The 19,272-nt window shown below is 38.6% G+C and overlaps 1 protein-coding gene across 1 annotated transcript in view; it reads left to right on the plus strand.

Annotated features, from left to right (window-relative positions):
- Nucleotides 1-18,817, plus strand: part of VAV3 (vav guanine nucleotide exchange factor 3) — a 318,958-nt gene extending 300,141 nt beyond the window's left edge. The window contains exons 25-27 of the mRNA XM_019479355.2: nt 3,266-3,395; nt 13,866-14,017; nt 15,921-18,817. Coding sequence (XP_019334900.1) covers nt 3,266-3,395; nt 13,866-14,017; nt 15,921-15,962 — 324 coding nt within the window. The 3' untranslated portion in view covers nt 15,963-18,817. The remainder of the gene's footprint in view (nt 1-3,265; nt 3,396-13,865; nt 14,018-15,920) is intronic.
- The last annotated feature ends 455 nt before the right edge of the window (nt 18,818-19,272 follow it).

Genomic DNA, 19,272 nt, shown 5'->3' on the forward strand with positions numbered 1-19,272 from the left:
CAACAGCACTCTGTGCTGACAAACAGTACAGGTTTTATCTGAAGATTTTCCTTCCTCAGCTTTATAGCCAACAGTGTGTGTCTCTCCACAGCTAAAGGACCATATATGGAAAATGAATCTGTGTTTGGACTGCAGACATGCTTAAAAAATCCTTACCCATTAGGGTGATTATTAACCAGCTTAAATAGAGCAGTTCCAAAACTGCTTTAAACCTGTGCTAGGGAACAAAATGTCATGGACAGATGGTACACATGTACATGGACCACCCCATCACCTTCAGACTGTGCACCAAGCATAGCACAGTGAGGCCCTAGTGTTGGGCCAAGGCATTGTAATAGCCCTGAGTTTTTGATGTGTTACTGACTTTAAAAGTTTAATCAAAATAACCTCATAATCTTCCATTTAAATTCTGACCCCTACTTTGGAACTTTCTCAATAAAAGTCCAAATGTTTTGATTAGGTAATACAACAATCGTAAATGTAAGGTGACTGAATGTAGGACCTCCATGCATTTGTGAAATGTCACCACATAAGCATTTTCTGGGGCATTGTTAAAAGAAGTTCGTTCAATATATTATACTTGGAGCAATAAATTGGATTGCACTTAGACTGCAAATTTCCTGAATGATCTAAAATGATGAATAAAAATGCAGGACTTCAAAATAAGTGAGAGCTACACGTTGTAAAACAAGGAAGGCTTAACATTTGCTTTAAATGTAGAACCTGACAAAGAAGGGTTCTACTCTAAAGCAAGAATATTTCATGCACGACCAGGAATTGAACAAAGACCTATGCTTAAGGTGGATCTTACTCTAAGGACATGTATATTAGGAGCAGCAATAGATTCCTTGCAAAGGCTCCTCCAAGAGAGTTTCAAAAACTGGTGTGTGTTCTCACTTGACAGCTAGAATCCAATTATGTTTTCTTTATGTAAGAGTAATGTACTCAGATATCCCAGTTCTGATTTCAACAGGCCTCTACACAACCTCACAAATGTGTGAAGGAGGTGGTCATGAGATCCACAAACGTAACATTTAGTAACACTGGGAACTGATGAAAGCATGTAAGCGCTTTCAGCATCTTGGCAAGCCATGTCAACTGGAGTCATATCCTGCAAAATTTCCGTTGATGGTAATAAGATGACTTCATAGTATCGTTGACATGAACATCAAAAGAAAGCATTAAGATCAGAGAGAAATACAAGATCACAGATTTGAAAGCTAAAATAAAGAGCTTGTATCAGAAGGGACAAATGAGGATGAAAGAAATGTCTGTTGGAAAAGCCTGTTCAGCAGCTGTTCTGCTTTGGTAACATTTAATACGAAAAGAGTTACTTGAGGACCTAACTTTAGCATAGTACAAAGTCTGCCATATGCAGTGTTAGTACAGATTGGTAGATCAAGATGGGTGCCATTAGCATGCAGTTTAGAACAGTGACATTGCTGTGGAGGCCAGGTACAACAACAGAGGTGAGGCAGAGCAAGTAAATCTATTACAAAGCAGTTATGGAAGGGTAAAGCAGGTATCTTCAATGAAATAATATCTTCCTTATGATGTGTTCTCACAACATGCTTCATTAAATATGGTTTTAAGATTATGTTTAACATGGGGAGAATGAAGCAAACAACATACCACGATGAAGTGATGTAGGACTAGGTTCTTTAGTGGCATAAATGTTGCAGTTGACTTCAGTGGAGTCTGGTTTGCATCAACTGAGGAGTCAGCTGTTCAACAGTTTTAAGCTAGCCACTGTAAATGTTTTAACCCAGATCATCATTTAATCATTTTAGTGTAGAATCTGTATTATGAGCACAAGCTCAGGTTTTAAAGGTAGTTGATATCCTGTGCTCCCTAATTTAATGAGTACAATCAACCCTGGATAAATCAAACAGTTTAAATTCCTATCAACTTTATCTTTTACCAGATTATACATTTGTTTTATACAAGTGTTCTGTTTCTGAAAGCTGCCTGCAAGTCAGCTTCTGTTGCTTGTTTCTATGATAATTTGAATCTGGACACTTACTGATTATTTGTCAAAGAGATGTGCCTTACTGAAACTGCAGCATGCCTTCTTAGCTAATATAAGGTCATGGAAGCCCAAATATTTATTTTATTTCTAGTTTTTTTCTGTTTACTTGTAGTGCTTGGAGATCAGTGATTATAAGCTAGTAAAAGAAGGTGTAGATTTGATTTTTGCTTTAGATACTGCTTTGGAACCAGCTATTGAGATGCACAGTATTGCATAACATGGACTAAAATTCTCCCAAATTCAGTTCAGAGGATTAACATTAAGATTGTTTTAAAAACTTGCAAAATTTAGTGAACTTTGTTGGGCTGATTTAATTGGAATTACATTTATTTTCATGAACTGCTTCAGTTTTTTGAGGATAGTCTGATTATGTTGGGCTTGTTTTTAAATCAGAAGAAAACTATTTATGCTTTTTCCTTGCTTGAATTGAAGCTTGGCCTGACTGGTGTTTTTTTGGAAACTTAAACATGGCTGAACTTAAAGGATTATTGAATGGATTGTTGATGAGAGTTAAATGTTTACAGTAAATTGATTTGCTTTTCACTTTGGTTTTAAAGAGTGAAACACCATGATTGACAAAACAGAATAATTAAATTAAGTGTGTTTGGCTTGCTTTTTCTGCTTGGCTTTTGCTCTTATTCCTTAGTTTGTCTAGAAGCTCTGTATTTATCTTGTGGAAACTAGTCTGTTAATCCAATCCATAGATTGGCTAATTCAAATTTAGCACTCATTTACTAGATTAGTAAGAGCCCAGGCACTTTTTAGGACATTTTATAAGATTATAGGAACAGCCCAGACACTCAGTGGACTGAAGTCACACTTAAGTATCAGGCTTCTATACACTATTTTGGCAAATCGTTTATGAAAGACAAATTCTCAGGATGGGTATGTAGTAGATGTGTGTACTTTTTCCTTGCTCCTTGTGTCATCTGATGCAGTACACCAATTTTAATGGCACCACTTTGAAAACTTGACCTGCTTCATATATCTGATGCAGAAGTAACTAGTGACTAGAAAGCTCCTCATACTCTTATCTGGTGTCTGTATGTGTTTAGAAATGAATATGTGGATAAACATTTTTGCAGGAAAAAACTGGGAAAATACAGATATGTACAAAGTATAACTAACAGCTGGTAAATTCACATATAGTAAAATTGTTGTAGGCCACGTACTTGAATTTTGGAGAAAACGTAAATTAAATTTCCAGTAATTACTTTATTTTCTCCTTTCTAAAAGGAACTTGTAGAATACTACAAGCACCACTCTCTTAAAGAAGGTTTCCGAAGTTTGGATACTACTCTTCAGTTTCCATACAAGGAATATGAAAATTCAGCAGGACCAAGGAGTAACAGAGCAAGCAGCAACAGTGAGTGTTATGATTTTATATACTGTTTGCCATCATTTAAATACTAAAAGCATACTGATATTTAAAACATCTTCATTTTGCATTTTTGACATATAACCAATTAATATGGTAATGCATTTAGCTACGATTTTTTCTGAAGCTAAGCAGAACCAGATCTGCCAGCAGGTTTATGAACATGTCTAGCGAGACTTCTCTGCTGCCAAACTTAAAATCAGATTGGTGTTCAAGAATCTATTACAAATGCTAGTGAGAAATTAATTTGCAGTCTGCCTAATTTTTGCAGACATTTGAATTGGCTGTACTGTTTTCTGCTTTGTGCATTAATAAGCAGTTGTGTCCATTTCTAATCTGGGATTGGAAATTAAATGAATCAGCCACGTAATGTGACTGCATACCGTAAACTAGGTTTTCAGTAATGGCACATCTTCTTTCCAATAATAAATAATTTGTTAAGTCATCTTGTTTTTATAGTTGAATATGTAAGCCCGTGTAATACTTTTAAAAAGTTTTAAAAATACATATAATTTAATCACCTGTTTCAAATATATTATATTTGCGGGTATATAATATAACAGTGGGGATTTACAATATTGTACTGTCCCTCTTTCTACTACTCAACATTTTCTAGCTTAAATGGAATGCTGTGAAACTATTGTCACTAAATGCATAGTAGTCCAGTGTTGCATCAAAAGAATTGCTACATATCATGTAAAATGTTTTTTTTCTTTATGAAGTTGGATTAGATTTTCCACCATTGCATGCAATGCCCATGCCTTTGCACTGCACCAGAAAGTAAAAGGAAAATAACAACGGATGGTGATTTTAACAATATGAAGAGTGCTATGAATGAGGAAACAGTTCTGGCCTAGTTTCTTGTGATAATGATTTGGCCATCCCATCGTCATAATTTACTATATATCTTAGATTTTGACCTGTTCAGACCTTTAGTCCAAGAACACATCTGTGTAATTTAGGAGGCTTTCTCCTTCCTTATACAGAAGCACAGGAGCATTTAGGATAGCTCATTTTAAGAAACTATCCCTCTTTGTATTAGCTTTCCCTATCTGCTCTCCTAATTTCATCTCATTTCCTTTTGTTTCCTTTCCCTGCTTCCCAGGCCTTCAGTTTTTTTCTCCTATGATATCTTTTTTCCCATGTTTTCTTAGTAATTACTTACATCTCGTCTTTCTTTTTTTCCTTACCCTCTCCTTCCTTTTCCACCATCCCTCCCTGCAATCTCTTTCTCTACTTCCCCTTCATCCCTGTCCTGCCCAGAGGTGATTGTCCTGGAGAATCTTCCCCGTCTCTGCTGGATCACAGTTTAGCTGATTTAACATAAGAACAAACAATAATGATTTTTTTTTTCTCTCTCAGACCAGCTGATAGAAGGTATCCATACCAGCTGGAAAAGTAGTGATTTGCAGCAGCATTGGGCAAACCATTGCAAGTGCTTGTAGGATGTAAGATTTTACATAGACCTATTCCACACAAATTAAACATTTTCCCGTGACAGGAATTCACGGCAAATCCATGGAAGGGTAGGAGAAATCAATATAGTGTGCTCTCACTTTAGTAAGGAAGTTGGCAAGCCTATATTTGTGCTACCATGGAATTCAGATATTTTTGCTACATTTGCCACTGGGGATTGACAAATTTTCTCTTAAGGCCAAACTTGAAAAGTTGTTTCATTTTAGAGTTCCAGTGTAAAACCTAATAGATTTACCCAACACTGTTAACAAAGCCCAGATACTTTGACTTAGGGTGACACTTTGATTAATGAATTAGACAGTTTTCTTTTGAAGCGTCATCATGTCCCTGTGAGGTGTGTGGGATTTTTTTTTTTAGAAAAGTATCCTTGATTTGCAAACCATCTGTAAATCATGCTGCTTAGTTTTTACAGCTGTCCTGTTAGTTTTCACCAAGCTGGCATTAGAATAGTCTCAACTCTAGGTTGTGTGAACCCTGAAGTATCTGAATTTAAATGCAGTTTGAGAATCGGACCTTATGTTTTGTTAGGAGGGGTTGGAACAAACCAAGAGAGTTGCTGGAGTTTGACTCCCTTCAATCACCCTACAAAGGCAGTTGCTCCTTGACCTTTTCCCATTCTCATTTGAAGGCAGAAAGGCTAGCTGTTGAGAGGAAGCCTCTCTAGCAAGCTGAGAAGAATGAGGTTTCCAAGGGATGGGGATAGGCCCATCCCATCTGCATCAGACTTCACAAGCACAGGTTTGGTTGGTGTCATTATTTTGTCAAGCTTCCAACAGAATTTTAAGCGGATTTTAAGGTCCTTGGTACATGTTGGGCCTGAATAGAGAGAATGTTTCTGACACAGGATGGTTTCAAACTACTGGAAACCTTGACAAAACTGTACCACCTACAGGTGCTGAAATCCAAAAAGCAACTTCAAGATGACTTAATTTTCTAAGATAATAGAAAAGAGGTTTACCTTCATTCATTTATAAACATTCATTTATTTATATATGTGTGTGTGTGTATATACACACACACACACACACACACACACACATATATGTATTTATATAATTCGGTTTTATTTATTTCCCTTGTGTAGGATGAAGTATTAATTGGCTTCTTGGTTTCCCAGTAATTTACATGACTTTCAATACTTTTTTTGTGTGTTACTACTTTGGCAAAGGGTGATTTAAAAGCTGAACTACTTTAGTCACAGTCTTCTTAACAGTAAATTGTCATTAGAACCTAATCTTTTTTTGTGGCTACAATTAATTTGGCTTTCTGTGTAATTCAGAACATTTTGCAGTGGTTCTGTTTAATCCCACATCTCCCCAGAATTATGTCCTCATTTTAGATATTTATTGCACTGCTTAAGAGGTTATCCTGTCAGCTATGGAATATGTCAGGATACCTAGGCTTTCACATTAGTTTTATTTTAAAAAGTAAGTCTACTAAGATGAGTTTTGATGCCAGGGCTTGTTCTGGGGGTTTCGTTTTCAGTTCTAGACTTTTGATTTTGTGAACACACATGATTGTACCTAGAAAAATAAGCACACATCTTCAACCCTCCCCTTGCCCCCCAGCCTAAAATAGAAAACTATCCAGAAACACATGGTAGCACAGTCATGTGACTAACACCCTGATTAATGTGAGTAAATGTCAGCCAAAATAAATGACAGTTTGAGGCCTGTCTAGAATGGGGTCTATGAAGTAATTTGAATGTGAACAGAGTTGTTTTGGCTATATTTACAAGGTAATTAAGACTAAGTGATATTGTCAGGTGTTTTCTTAAATAAATATTTAGGCTAGCACTCAAAGCTGACCACTGGGTACCTAACTGTTAAAAGGAATGATGTTAATATAGTAAAAAGAAAAAAAAGCCTCTGTTCTTAAAGATCTGTGTTGAAAGTACTGCTTGGTGACTAGAACAAAGACAGCCTCTTGTCACTAGCATCCTAGCACTGTTAAATAGCAAAACTCCCTTTTGTTTTAAGTGGAGGCAAGATTTTCTTGTTAGAATCAAACCCTCAGTCAGATCTGAAGTAAAATTATTTTAAAGAAGACAGCATATTGTAAGAAGAGGAAAGAGCTGTGTAGTCTAATATGTAGCACCTATTCTTTCTCATCGTATTGTCATCCTTTTTATTCCATAGCTTTCTTTCGTACTATAGCAACATATTTTTCTTTCCCTTGGAACTTGTACTTGCACTTTTGTAAAGTCACCTTCCTCATTTGCATAACCATCAGTCCATAAACAATGTCCTTGATGCAGCTGTTCACATATGGGTGATCTTTGCATGGCTATACCTTGGCTTTTTTTATTTGCTGCATGAAAAAGCTCAAGTCCATAGTCCTTCAAATAAACATCTGAAAGCAAAGAGTAAACTTGCGGGCAGTACAGCTCTACACTACCCTCAATATACATCCGGGCTTTGATGGTGCAATTCTGTTAAAAAGGAAAAATGCTCCTCCATTTTCTCTTTAAATCCCCTGAGAACATCAGCACTACTAGCAGGTGTGTGCTGGGAAATAACCACCAAGTGCTAACTCAACTTTTCCAGATAGCATTGCAACACGATAGAGTATATTGTGGAAATGTTCATAAAACCCAATCTTCTCTGAAATGTTTCTTATATAAATAGTTAAATCGTATTTGGAGATCTCTGTTTGCTGTTACTATTAACATTATTTCTTCATTGCTTCTCAAAAAAAAAAGTGATGAAACATGAGAACATATGGGTTGAGTGGGTTACACTTCTGGGTTAGGTCAATTCAGTACATTTATCTTTACTTTTTTCCATTTAAAAATATGGCCATAGGCCACCATAGATTTGTTAGAGGTCTAATAAAAATTTCTTTTAAGGCTTTGATTGTCTAGGGGTAGTATTACATTTTTTTCAACAAACAAGGGGCTAGAATGAAGTTATGACTGTACTGGTTAAACAGATGACCCAGCCAAATTCTTCCATCCTACATGCACTCAGGACCTCAGCAATTTTGCTGAACTTGGTATCTTCAAGGACATTATTTGGTCCTCAGAGGATATGACATATGCAGTAATTCCCACTGATGTTAATGTCTATTTGGGTGAAATGTGAACACACATTCTAAAGGAACCTAACTCAATAAGGTAGTTAAGCACATACCCAACTTCAGGCATTTGACAAATCCTGATGATACACTAGGGCTGCTCTCATATTTGAAGGCAGACACCTGCTCAAGTACCAATAAAAAGCATTTTAAAACTTCAGGAGAAAATATTTTACTTGCAAGAATTAATTGTTTGAAATTCCTTTCTCTAAAACCCGACTGGTTGGTGTTTTTCTGTCTTATTTTTTGAAAATGCAATTGTGACAGATTAAATTCTAGAGTCAAATGTCTTCCAGGCAAAAAAGGTCCTTCCGGACTTACTCAGCATAGGACCAGTTTCCTTATTACTGATGATTACATAATAATATTTAAATATTTTGACAATATTTCAATGTTCTTTTGCTTCTCTCTTTTTCTCTTTCTTTCTCTAAGCCCCCTTTTTATTCTGTGGGTTTTCTTTTGTAACTCCTCCAGACTACAGCTTTGTTCCCCCTTCCTCCAGTCCTTTCTGGTCAGGTACTGCTTACTGCTTTTATATTTCTTCTAAACTTGCTTCTTTTTGTTTCTATGTGCATCCAGTGAGGGAAGGGATGAATCTTTTTTATGTATTCACTAAATACATGTGATATACTGAAGACTGATGCTAAATCTCAATAATTAGATAATGCAATAAATTGCTGTGACAAGATAATCCAATGTGGAAGACTGATCTTTTTATATGCTAAGAGTACCACAGTCTTCTAAATTGCTTTAAAAGCATACCTTACTGTATGCAGAGTTAGAATAGACGCAGCAGATCTCATGTGGTTACTTGAGCCACCATTCAACAGTGGTGTCTGATAGCTAGTAGCATTATATTTTTCATCAATTTGTATAAATTAATCTCTAAAACTTGCACTGTTTGAAAGTCAACCAAATATTCATCCTGTCCCTACACCAAACCATATCACAGCAGCCTCTTAAAAGTATAGTTGTGAGAGTTTTGTTGTCGCATGTGCTTTCTCTAGATTCTGCATTGTTTGTCAGTTAATTTTCCTCATCTGTTTTTCAAGTGTACTTGTGTTGTTTCTTTTAGCCTTGTTTAACTCACTTGATTTGACACATTTGCAAGGAACAAATTGTAAAAAGAAGTTTGAAATGATAGCAGTGCTAATCACAATTCTAATGACATTATGGTAAATTCACAACCCACTACTATACCCATGGTAATTAAAGACACTTGATAGCCGTTAAGCCTTGGTGCACCACCCTTTTGGCAACCACTAAGAGAAATTTTGCCAGTTAGAAGATAAATGCTTTGCAGAGCCCCGGAGCTGTGTAAACAGCAGCAACTGTTACCTCTTTTAAAATAAAGCATTGTTTTCATCCCTTATTCTGGCTCTCTTCCACTTAGGGTGGAGGATTGGAGCTACAGTAGTTCAAAGATCTCTGGGATTGAGGTAGTTCTTGTACTAGAGAAAGGAAAACTCCTAGCAAACGCATTTCTCTTTGTGCGTAAGCCTAGCTTCATGCTAGACCTGGCCTTTTGCAGCTACAATATTTTATGAGGTTTCAAAAATCTACCCTTTCTGTATAAAGATGAATCTGAGACCTTTCAAGGTTGTTCAAAATAGGGGAGAAAAGAGAGAGAGGAAGAGAAAGTTTGTGGGGAGAAGAGATGGAATGTAATAAATAACCTGGTGGCTAATGCATTCACCTGTGATGTTGGAAATCAAGGTTCAAGTCTTCGCTGATTTCAGGCCAGGGACTTGATCCTCAGTATCTCGCATCCAAATCAAATGCTTTGGCCACGAGACTACTCTCTGTTCCACAGTGCGTCTATTTCAGTCTCTTCTGCTGGTGTTAGTTCTACAAATAATTACGGGTTTGGCTGTCAAATGACAAAAAAATTTGATTGCGATTAGTTGCGCGATTAAAAAAATTAGTCACAATTAGTCACAATTTTAATTGGACAGCCAAAAACTCAAAATTATGCACAGAAAAACACAAAATTATGCAGGTACTTTGTATGGTTGGGGTGGGTGTGGTGTGTGTATGGGGGAATGTGTGAAGGTGTGGGGGGCTGTGGGGCGCATGTGTGGAGTTTGGACCCAGGAGCCCCCACACACCGTGGCAGGATGTGGGGTGCTGTGGGGCAGGAGTGAGGGAGGGGCAGCAGCAGGCCTGGGGGGGCTATGGCTTGTGAGTGAGGGACACACACCCATGAATGCACGCCATGTCTGTAAGTCTGTGGAGGGGGAAATTGAAGGGGGGGGTGCAGGTTGAGGCCCCCATAGTGAGAGAGGGAGTGGGGCAGGGGCAGGTGGGGGCAGAGGCAGGCTCTGGGTTGAATGGCACCCAGGGCCAGGGTGGGTCGTGGGATGGAGCCGCAGGTGGCTCATGCAGGGGCATGGGAGGAGGCAGCTCCCCACCACTGTGCGCACTCCCAGGGAAGGCATGAGGGACATGTGCCCTCTGGATTTGTGAATGGGGCAGAGGGTGGGCTTCCTGCTGGGGGCTGGGACTCTGCATCCTGATGCCTTTGCTCGGGGAGCTGTGTGACACCATGTTGTGGCTCCCACTGCCAGGCGGGCAGGGGATGCATAGCATGGCCAGTGAATGGCTCCCAGGGCAAAGGCAGCAGGATGCAGAGCCCCAGCCCCAGTCTGCCTTCACCCTGTGCAAAAATCTGGGTAGCACATGCTCCCCATGCCTCTCCCAGGGGTGCACAGAACAGCGTGGAGCTGCACACCCCCTTCCCCCTTTGTGCCTCTGGATGAGCCTCTCATGGCTCTGTCCCATGACCTGTCCTGGCCCTGGGGCCCCATTCACCCCAGTACCTGCCCCGCCTCACTCCCTGTCTCACCATGGGGGGCCTCGATCTGCTCCTCCACCCCTCCCTCTACAGACTTACCAGTGTGGTGCTGCTCTACATGCAGCATGCAGGCTACGGCTGCTTATGTGCATTTGTGAATGAATCTTTGCTATTTGTGACAAGGAGAACATCTGCAACAAGAGAGGGAGAGTCACTTCAGAATGCACTGATTGCCAGGCTATCAGATCTTCATTAGGTTAGCATGAGCTGTATCAGTGGTCAAGTCCCAGATGTGAATTGGGACAGATGTGAATCTTCATCTCTCAGCATGGGCAGTTGACTATTCTGGGTGAGTAAGGGTGCCTCACATATTCTCTCCCTAGCCCGCATGCTGACCCGTTTTCACTGTTTGGATTGGCACCTGAGGCTTGATGTATTCTCTCTACTAGGCCCTTTCTTGTTTGTGTATAGGACTATCAGTGGAACAGGTTGACACCCTTCACTTATTCCCCCACCCTCCCAAATAATACCTCCTGAGGTCCATCTTCTTCACCTTTTCCTGCTTACCTTCCTGCCTTGCTCTATTTTCTCTTCTTCTCTAATTATGCTTTTCTCTTTTTAAAATGCCTCCCCTAGCTTGTTTTGCAAGATTCCTCTCTCTGCCCAATTCTGCCCCTCTTTCTTTCCCATTTCCTCCAATATTGTATTACAATTCACTGCTTTTCTCATCTTTTTAGTTCTGTTTATCCCACTGTCCTCCGTTGATTCCCCTTTGCCACATCTCTCTCCCTTCTCTACCCTATTTTGTTCCTTGTCCCTCACTTTTCAATCTCACTTTACCTTACCACTTTAACTCAGCTCATAGCCCCCTTCTAGAGTCCAAAGTGGCCCCCCTGCTCCCAATATTACTTATTGGCCCTTATGTTTTGAAACTATTTTTCTCCACTTCTTTAACAATCAGTTATTGCTATTCCCACCCACCAAAATCAATTACTTACCCCATAACATTAACTGCTGCTACTTCCCTTTCCCCCAAAAATAGAATGATTGTGCCTCTTGTCTGCAAAATCAAATACTGCTACCCCACTGCCAGCTATTCTTGCTATAGTCCTGCTAAGGTATCTGACATAATGTGGATACTAGCGCTTATGGTACTTGACATACCAGAGTGCAAGTAATATATTATACTGATGGCCTACATTCTAATCTACAGCATCTTCATATTGTGAACATGAGCCATAAATCAAGTTGCTAATTCTCTTTTATATACCATAAGTATATTCTAAGCACTGCAGTATACTTACTCTGCAAAAGCTATAGAATGCTATGATGTTATAGTTAAAACAAGGGCATAATTCATTTTTAGACATGAAGGTTAAGGTATTTGCTTTAATCACTGATGTGTGATGATCATTTGAATGCACAGTTTGCTGTTGTTAAGTAAAAGCTGTTATTCATATCAAATGCTTCTAGAAGTTACAATTACTTGATTGCACAGTGTTTGTTACTGTATAGCTGCTGTTTATATCAAATATTTGTTCTTTGTTCCTTATGAAGCCACAACCCATATCACATAAAAATATATGCAGCAAGGCTGCAATGGTTTGTCTTGTCATAGCTGTCTAGATGTTCCTAGTGTATATGACATCTCCTGTGTTTTCCTTATTTTTAAGCAGCATTTTCTTGTGATCCTTTACCATTAAATTCTCAATGAAGTTTTCAAAATAGAATGTAAAAACAATTCCTGAAGATCTCTGGGAAACCCTAGTTAGAAATAGGTTTTATTCTCTATATAGTTCTGAGAAAGAGGATGTTAGTGAACATTCCTCTGCATCTTCGTTGCTTGCCATTTACCCAACATAAAACCAGAATCTTTTTCACAGGGGCTTTACCCTTCCTGATCCAGTTTCCAAATGGCCAGTTTGTCTAGACCCAGCTGATTATGTGGGGAGCCAGCTGTAAAAAACCCAAAAAACTGTATCAATTGAAAATGCTGTTGATGTCACTTACATATAGTACCTTAAGGCTTTGGCAGATGTTGGTTACTGGGCCAGCATCAAAATCGAACATATAAGTCGATGACTATTTTTTTCTAAAATATTTAAATTGTAGGTCCTAGTCCTTTAAGTTGCTTTGCTCCCTTACTTTCTATTAGGAAATGAAGGTGATTAGAATCATGCAGGAATTAATTTTGTAAGACTTTCTAAAGGGAAGATTAATTCGCTTCAATTCAAAGCCAGTTTTAGTTGCGTGCAGCTTTTGCACCTGTGTGGTTAAAAAAATGTTTGAAAACATTTTTATTAATTTAAAACATTTAAGTTCCAGTTCAACAAGCTATTTAAATATGTATATAATTTCAAGCTTTTTAAGCATCAATTTTATTTAAACTAGACACTTTAGGTACCTTGTTGAATTGTGGCATATTTTCTTTGTTGTGGGATTTTATTTAAAAAAAGGTAAACTGTGCTCAGGTTTTATGTCTGATGACATAAATTGCAAAAAAGCCTGGGTTTACATGATCAATGGTCACACAACAGATAAAAACACTCACTTACTGTGGAAACTTGAGTACTTTTTTGTTGGTCTGAGTTGGAATGAGTTAGTCTGCAGCAGATAACATGAATTAATATTTGACTTCAGAGTTATTGGAAGAACACTACTATATTCTGTTTATTTTGCCTCATTAGAGGTTTAAAGTGAAATCAAGTGGGAATGTTAATAATCTCTTTGGAAACAAACTAGTGACCTGTAAAATATGTTGATGTACATACCTTGCAGCCAAATTTATTATAAAATACAACAATGTAATAACTTTCCAATTTTTTTATGAATCCTTGGGAAGATTTTTGATTTAGTGGCATTTTCATTCAACTGGATAACATTTTTTAAAATCTACAAACTACATAATCCTCCAAACTCCTATTGAATTAACTAATAAAGAATGCATCTCCTTCTCTCTAATTAGCATAGTTACTTTCTTAGTTGCATGCAAATTATTCCTAGTTTATATTGTCATAGAATCCTTGTTAATTTTATAATATTGATATCATTCACCTTAATCAGTCTGGAGTTAAGAAACTGTAATAACATTGATTTCTTGTGTTCAATTTCAGTGCTAAGTCCAAAAGTTATAGGTATAGCCATAGCCCGGTATGACTTCTGTGCAAGGGACATGAGAGAACTTTCCTTATTTAAAGGCGATGTGGTAAAAATTTACACAAAGACAAGTGCAAATGGCTGGTGGAGAGGTGAAGCAAATGGAAGGGTAGGTGTTCCCATTTTTTGCCATCTTCATACATCTCATGCACCTTTTTCATACTCTTTGTCTCACAATATGTGTGATGTAATCATCTGTTTCATAGGACCCACACAGAATGCTTGATCATTTTTTGCAATATCTAACTGAATGAGGGTCTCAGTTGAGACCTAACTGGTTGATGTTTAGTTTGCATAAGACTGTTTGGGGAAAGTAGTCCGGAAAAATAATAGAATAATATCAGCTGCTTTGAATTGCTTATGCTTCGTTAGGGTCATCACCTGAGAATTTTGAATATTTGGCTGTTATTAAATGTCTGGCTAGCAAGGAGTGTTTTTAGTTGTTTTCTCTTTTGGTGTGTGTTTCACAACCCTAGAATTGGTTTCTAATTAGTTCCCAGCACCAATTCAAGGTGTCATTTTTGACGTATGAACTTAATAGTTTCCCATTAGGAGCCACCACTGTTCTACAGCACAGATAAATGGAAGTGCTGAGGACAACAGCACCTGGTTTATATGGCAAATTTAATTTTTAATTAGGCCAAAAAGTTCACCTGGTTTAGGGGAGAAAGGGCAAAAGTTCACTGGGGTGGTATTTGGGAATGAAAGTTGTTAGTCCCGTTGAATTTGATGGGTAGGAAGAATGTTGGGTTTTAGAGCATTGTGTTATTTGAAGAGATTGCTGTCATTTTGTCTGTCCATGCCGCTAGAGTACATGACAGGAACACTAGGTTGAAAGCACCATGGAAACCTAAACTCTTTATGATGGCCTAATACGCAGTGTGAAATGGTTGCTCTTATTCCAGTCTTAGTGAATCAATATCCTCCTCCTTAAAAAAACCCAGTCAACTGGCATTCCTTTTGACAGCCTCAGCAGAACAGACTTGGCATGTTCTCTTCTCATCTCTATAGATAAGTATATCCAGAACAGGGTTCATGATGGAGCCTGTAGTTACTTTTCTTGTTGGGCTCTATTAGATTTATGGTCTTCAAATTGAACAGTCTGCCTTCTTTCATGAGTGTGAAATAATTAAATTATAAGAGTCTGAATGAAAAATATAAAAGAACAGTAAAAAGATGAACAAAAGACTGCCATACATAACAAGTTCCTTAAATTAGGGGCTCATTAATTTTGGGAAGGTGACTTTAGATTTTCTAAAGTGTAAAACATTGGGCTCTGCCTTGAAATTCTCTCTCCTGGAAAAGTCTTCCTGATTGCATCATGAGTTAGAGCATGTAGCATTCCTTTTTTTCACTCTGGCAGATCAGTGGGAATATGGACTTGTGGCCTTGACTGTAGCCTTGAAGAGTGCTTAAATGCCCTTTACCTCCACCTCCAAGATGAGAGCAACAGTTTTCTGCCTCTACTAAGAGGTCTGCAGTAGGACCTGAGGAGGAAGGTGCTAAGTGTGCCCTGCTGACACCCCATGCACCTGATCAACTGATGCACTATAGACCTGGAATCTCACCAGTGTGATTACTCAAGTTTATCCCCAGTGCTCACTCCTGATCTCTGTGTCCACCAGGGTCATGAGAGGGCTAGTCTCACCAGTGACCTTCCAGTTCTGAAGTATGCTTAGACCCAGGTGGTGAGGCATGGTCAACCAAGTCTTCCCTAGGAACAGCCACTGCTGCAGTCTAGATGAGCCACCTTGTTTCTGCTCTTATTTTTCTTATTCCACCTTTTAATTCTTTGTGGTACAGTGATAGTCATCTAATTCTAATAATTTTGCGTTGCTTGATTAAATTACCCTAAATAAGTGCTCTGGCAGACCAGTCAAGTTTATACTTTCATCCTGCTGTCTGCTCAGTAGAACTATCATTGTTTTGCTTAATTAGGTGTTTGGAAAAATTGTGTTGTCTCATTAGCCTCCTATGTATCATTTTGTTCTGCTTTTTCTCCTTGTTTTTAGGTTGGCTGGTTTCCATCAACGTATGTTGAAGAGGATGAATGATTTAAACACTCACTTTGTTATATTGAACAGAAATTTCAGGGACTGTACAACATAAATTCTGCAAAGTGCTGTTGGTCTTGTTAAGCAGCAATTCTGTCTGTCCAAACCCTCCGGTCTTAACGTTCGGATTTCTACTGTAGTTTGTGCTGACAGATTAATGGCTTGCCCAGAGCTGTGCAAGAAACAACCTGCCAGTTTGCTATCATGAGGGACCAGTACAAAGCCCAGACTTCATCTTCCCTGAAGACCTCTGCAAAACAGATTTCTTTATGTTCCTTTTCATTTCATCTGGTAGCACACAGTGAATACTAGCTATTGGTAAATGTTTTAAAACCCTCTTTTCCCTAGGAGTGAACACTTCTGATGGTACAAGTAGATGCTTATTATACCTTATCACTGCATACAGGAAAATGAGTGTTCAGTCATGCTGGTGGGCATAAAGTAGATTCAGTATACTTATTTTGAAGCATTAAAGCATCCTTACTTATCAACTTAAAAACATCCATAAACAGAGTGAACTGCTTTGAAGAAACTACTACTGAAGTGAATATGAATAGTCTTCATTTCAAGGTGTGCATGAAGCTGGTTTTAGCTGACTATTTTGAGGTCCTGTTTAAATTTTCTATTTGTTTTGACAGCAATTATAAAAAAAAAAAAAAAAAAAGTGTAGTGTTATCTAAGACATGCTATTTCTTGAAGAACTGTCTGTAAAATAGGATTGTGGAGTTTTTGTCTCTGTGATTCCCAAAGTGATTTTTTTTTTCAATTTTCAAGTAAGCAGCTGACCCTATAAATGCAGGCAAATGTTGCCATGATGTGATGTGGTTCTGTTAGAGCTTGTACATCACCATTAATTTAAAAATTTTGCAGGTCAGATTCTTCCTCACTTTACATCTGCACCACTGCTCTTGCTATATTTGCTTTTTGGGGTTTTGGAGGTATTTTCCCTTGGGTCTTTGTGATGAGCCTTTTCATCCCTTTGTTTTTTGCTAACAGGTTTGGAGTATGCATCACCTTAACATTTAGTGCAGGGGTTGGCAACTTGCAGCCCACAGGCTGGATCCAGCCGGTAGTAACCATTGATTTGTGCCTGGAGCCATGGGGTTTGGGACTTAGAGAGCAGGGATTTTGCCCCTCTGTGGCCAGGCTGTGGGGTGCTTGGCCTCTGCTACAGCCAGTTGGTTTGCCTGTACTGTGGCCTGGAACTTAGCTGTTGCACTGGCAAGGTGGTAGGGAGAAGCAGCAGTGGTGGTGGTACCCAGGTTCTGGTGCCAACCCACCTTGGACCTGAGCTGGGTTATTCCAGCCCATCTGCTGAAAACACTGTTAACCACTGATCTAGCATGAACTGTCTTTGGTGATCAGGGCAAGATAAAGGAAGCTTACTAGGATTTCTTCCTGTTTCCCAGCACACTAATTCTGATGGTTACTTAGGTAGAGTGGTGTTAAGTTGGTGGCAATGCAGTGTAGTGAGCTTTCCTTCCATAATATAGTGAGTGTATGTAAAGGAATGTTAGCTTGAAAGGCTGTGACCTTGGGCATCAGGCATGCCAAAGTGGCATCTGTCCTTTGTGAGTTAGCATTTTCATAAACTTGGAAAGTCCTGATTTATTTAAGGGAAGGCTGTGATGTGATCGGTGTCATTGTGCAGGTGTGAGTATGCAATTTTTAATATATAGAATATTTCTTAACTTTAAAGTTGGAGATAACCCACAGTTTAAGATTTTATATTCTGTTTTTCCTGAGGGTAATATTTCTCCCACTCCCTTCCACTGAATGAAGTTGGAGAGTCTACCCATGCACACACCTTGCAGTTGGACTAGCAATGTGGCTCCTTTGCAACTCTCCTTCCATATGATGGACTTGATTGTTTTCACTGGTCTTCCACAGAATGGGACCTGCACAAGTCCCATTGCAAATCCTGTCTTCTTTCTGTTCCCTACTTCATGCTGGCCTATTTGAGGTCAGGCTAAAAGTCCCATTCAGAGGATAGAATTTTTTCAGTAGGACCCTTCCCTTGCTGCAGCCTTTCTACCAAAGTGCTGCATGGTTCAGGCACTGTGGTCTGGGGCCAAGTGAGGGTAAAGTAAGTCTTGCAGAAAGCAAGGTAAGTTCCAGCCTTAATGGTGAACCCCTGCTGATGTTCTTTTGCTTCAGGAAGTTTACCTCAAAATTAGGTAAACTGTGATTTCAGTGAATATGTTGTTTGATAGAACCAGTTCAGAGAACTTGTAAGTATGTAAATAATTCCTACAATGTATTTTATAAAATGATCTGTACAGCTAGTTAGTCTGGGGGAATGTTGCCTTTGGTCCTGTGCTGCCATGCAGTAGTATTTGTGGGCCTGATCCTGTGCTCCTTAAGTGGACCAAATTGATTCTTTGACAATTTTGCCTGCTTAAGGGGTAGAGGAGTAGTCTCTATGAAATGTGTTGTGCTTTGCAGTCATATAGTTCTGAGGAGAAGCAGTTGAATTCGATACAAATTAAGAAACACATCTGGTATGTTCAATAACTTTGTTTAATTTTTAAAAGTTTGATAAGCAGTGGTGTAGGCTTTTTGGCAACCCAGGGGTTCAGCCATTTACCTTGGAGAAAAATTAAAGGCATAACTAAACATCTTTTTCATGGTTATAAATCCATGCATGTTTGTTGAATGCCCTGTACTGGACAAGTTAATGCTGCATTTTAAATTGCATTTGTTTAAACCAAAGACGTAGTAAATATTCCAAGCCTCTGCTTCTACATATGCTTTCTTTTGCCTGTGTTGAGACCTTATTGTCACAGTACAGTAATGCAATTTGTAATATTTTGTAAATATGTGAATATAATAAACCAGTTGATTTCTTGTGTAAATTAATGTGGCAACATTTGTACTTTTTTTTTTTTAAACAAAGGTATGGTTTGGCTTTTGTGAAGCTTTCTATGCATGTCAAGGCTTTCTAAGTACTAACAACAATTTTTAATGGTCTGTTTTATTCCTACTCTTGTATAAACTTTGCTTACCTGTGAGGCCGAGTTATCATTGTATTTGGAAAGTGGACTCTTCTTAAGGGTTTCTTTTTCTCAGAGTGTAATGTCCCTTTCACTAAACCCAGGACCACTTTGCATGTATTTGGACAACTACTTACATGAGGCCTAGAGACTGTTATTCATAACTTAATCACATCTTTTACCTGGCAAAGCCTGAATTTGTAATTTCTTGACTGAAGACCAAGATCCCTTTTGTTTATAAAGTTTGATTGTGGTGCCTTTCTTTCTTTGCTTTCTGTGTTCTCTTGCATGTAATTTTAGCTTCACTTGAGCTCAAG

This window comes from Alligator mississippiensis, chromosome 5, assembly GCF_030867095.1.
Source record: "Alligator mississippiensis isolate rAllMis1 chromosome 5, rAllMis1, whole genome shotgun sequence".
Lineage (NCBI taxonomy): Eukaryota > Metazoa > Chordata > Crocodylia > Alligatoridae > Alligator > Alligator mississippiensis.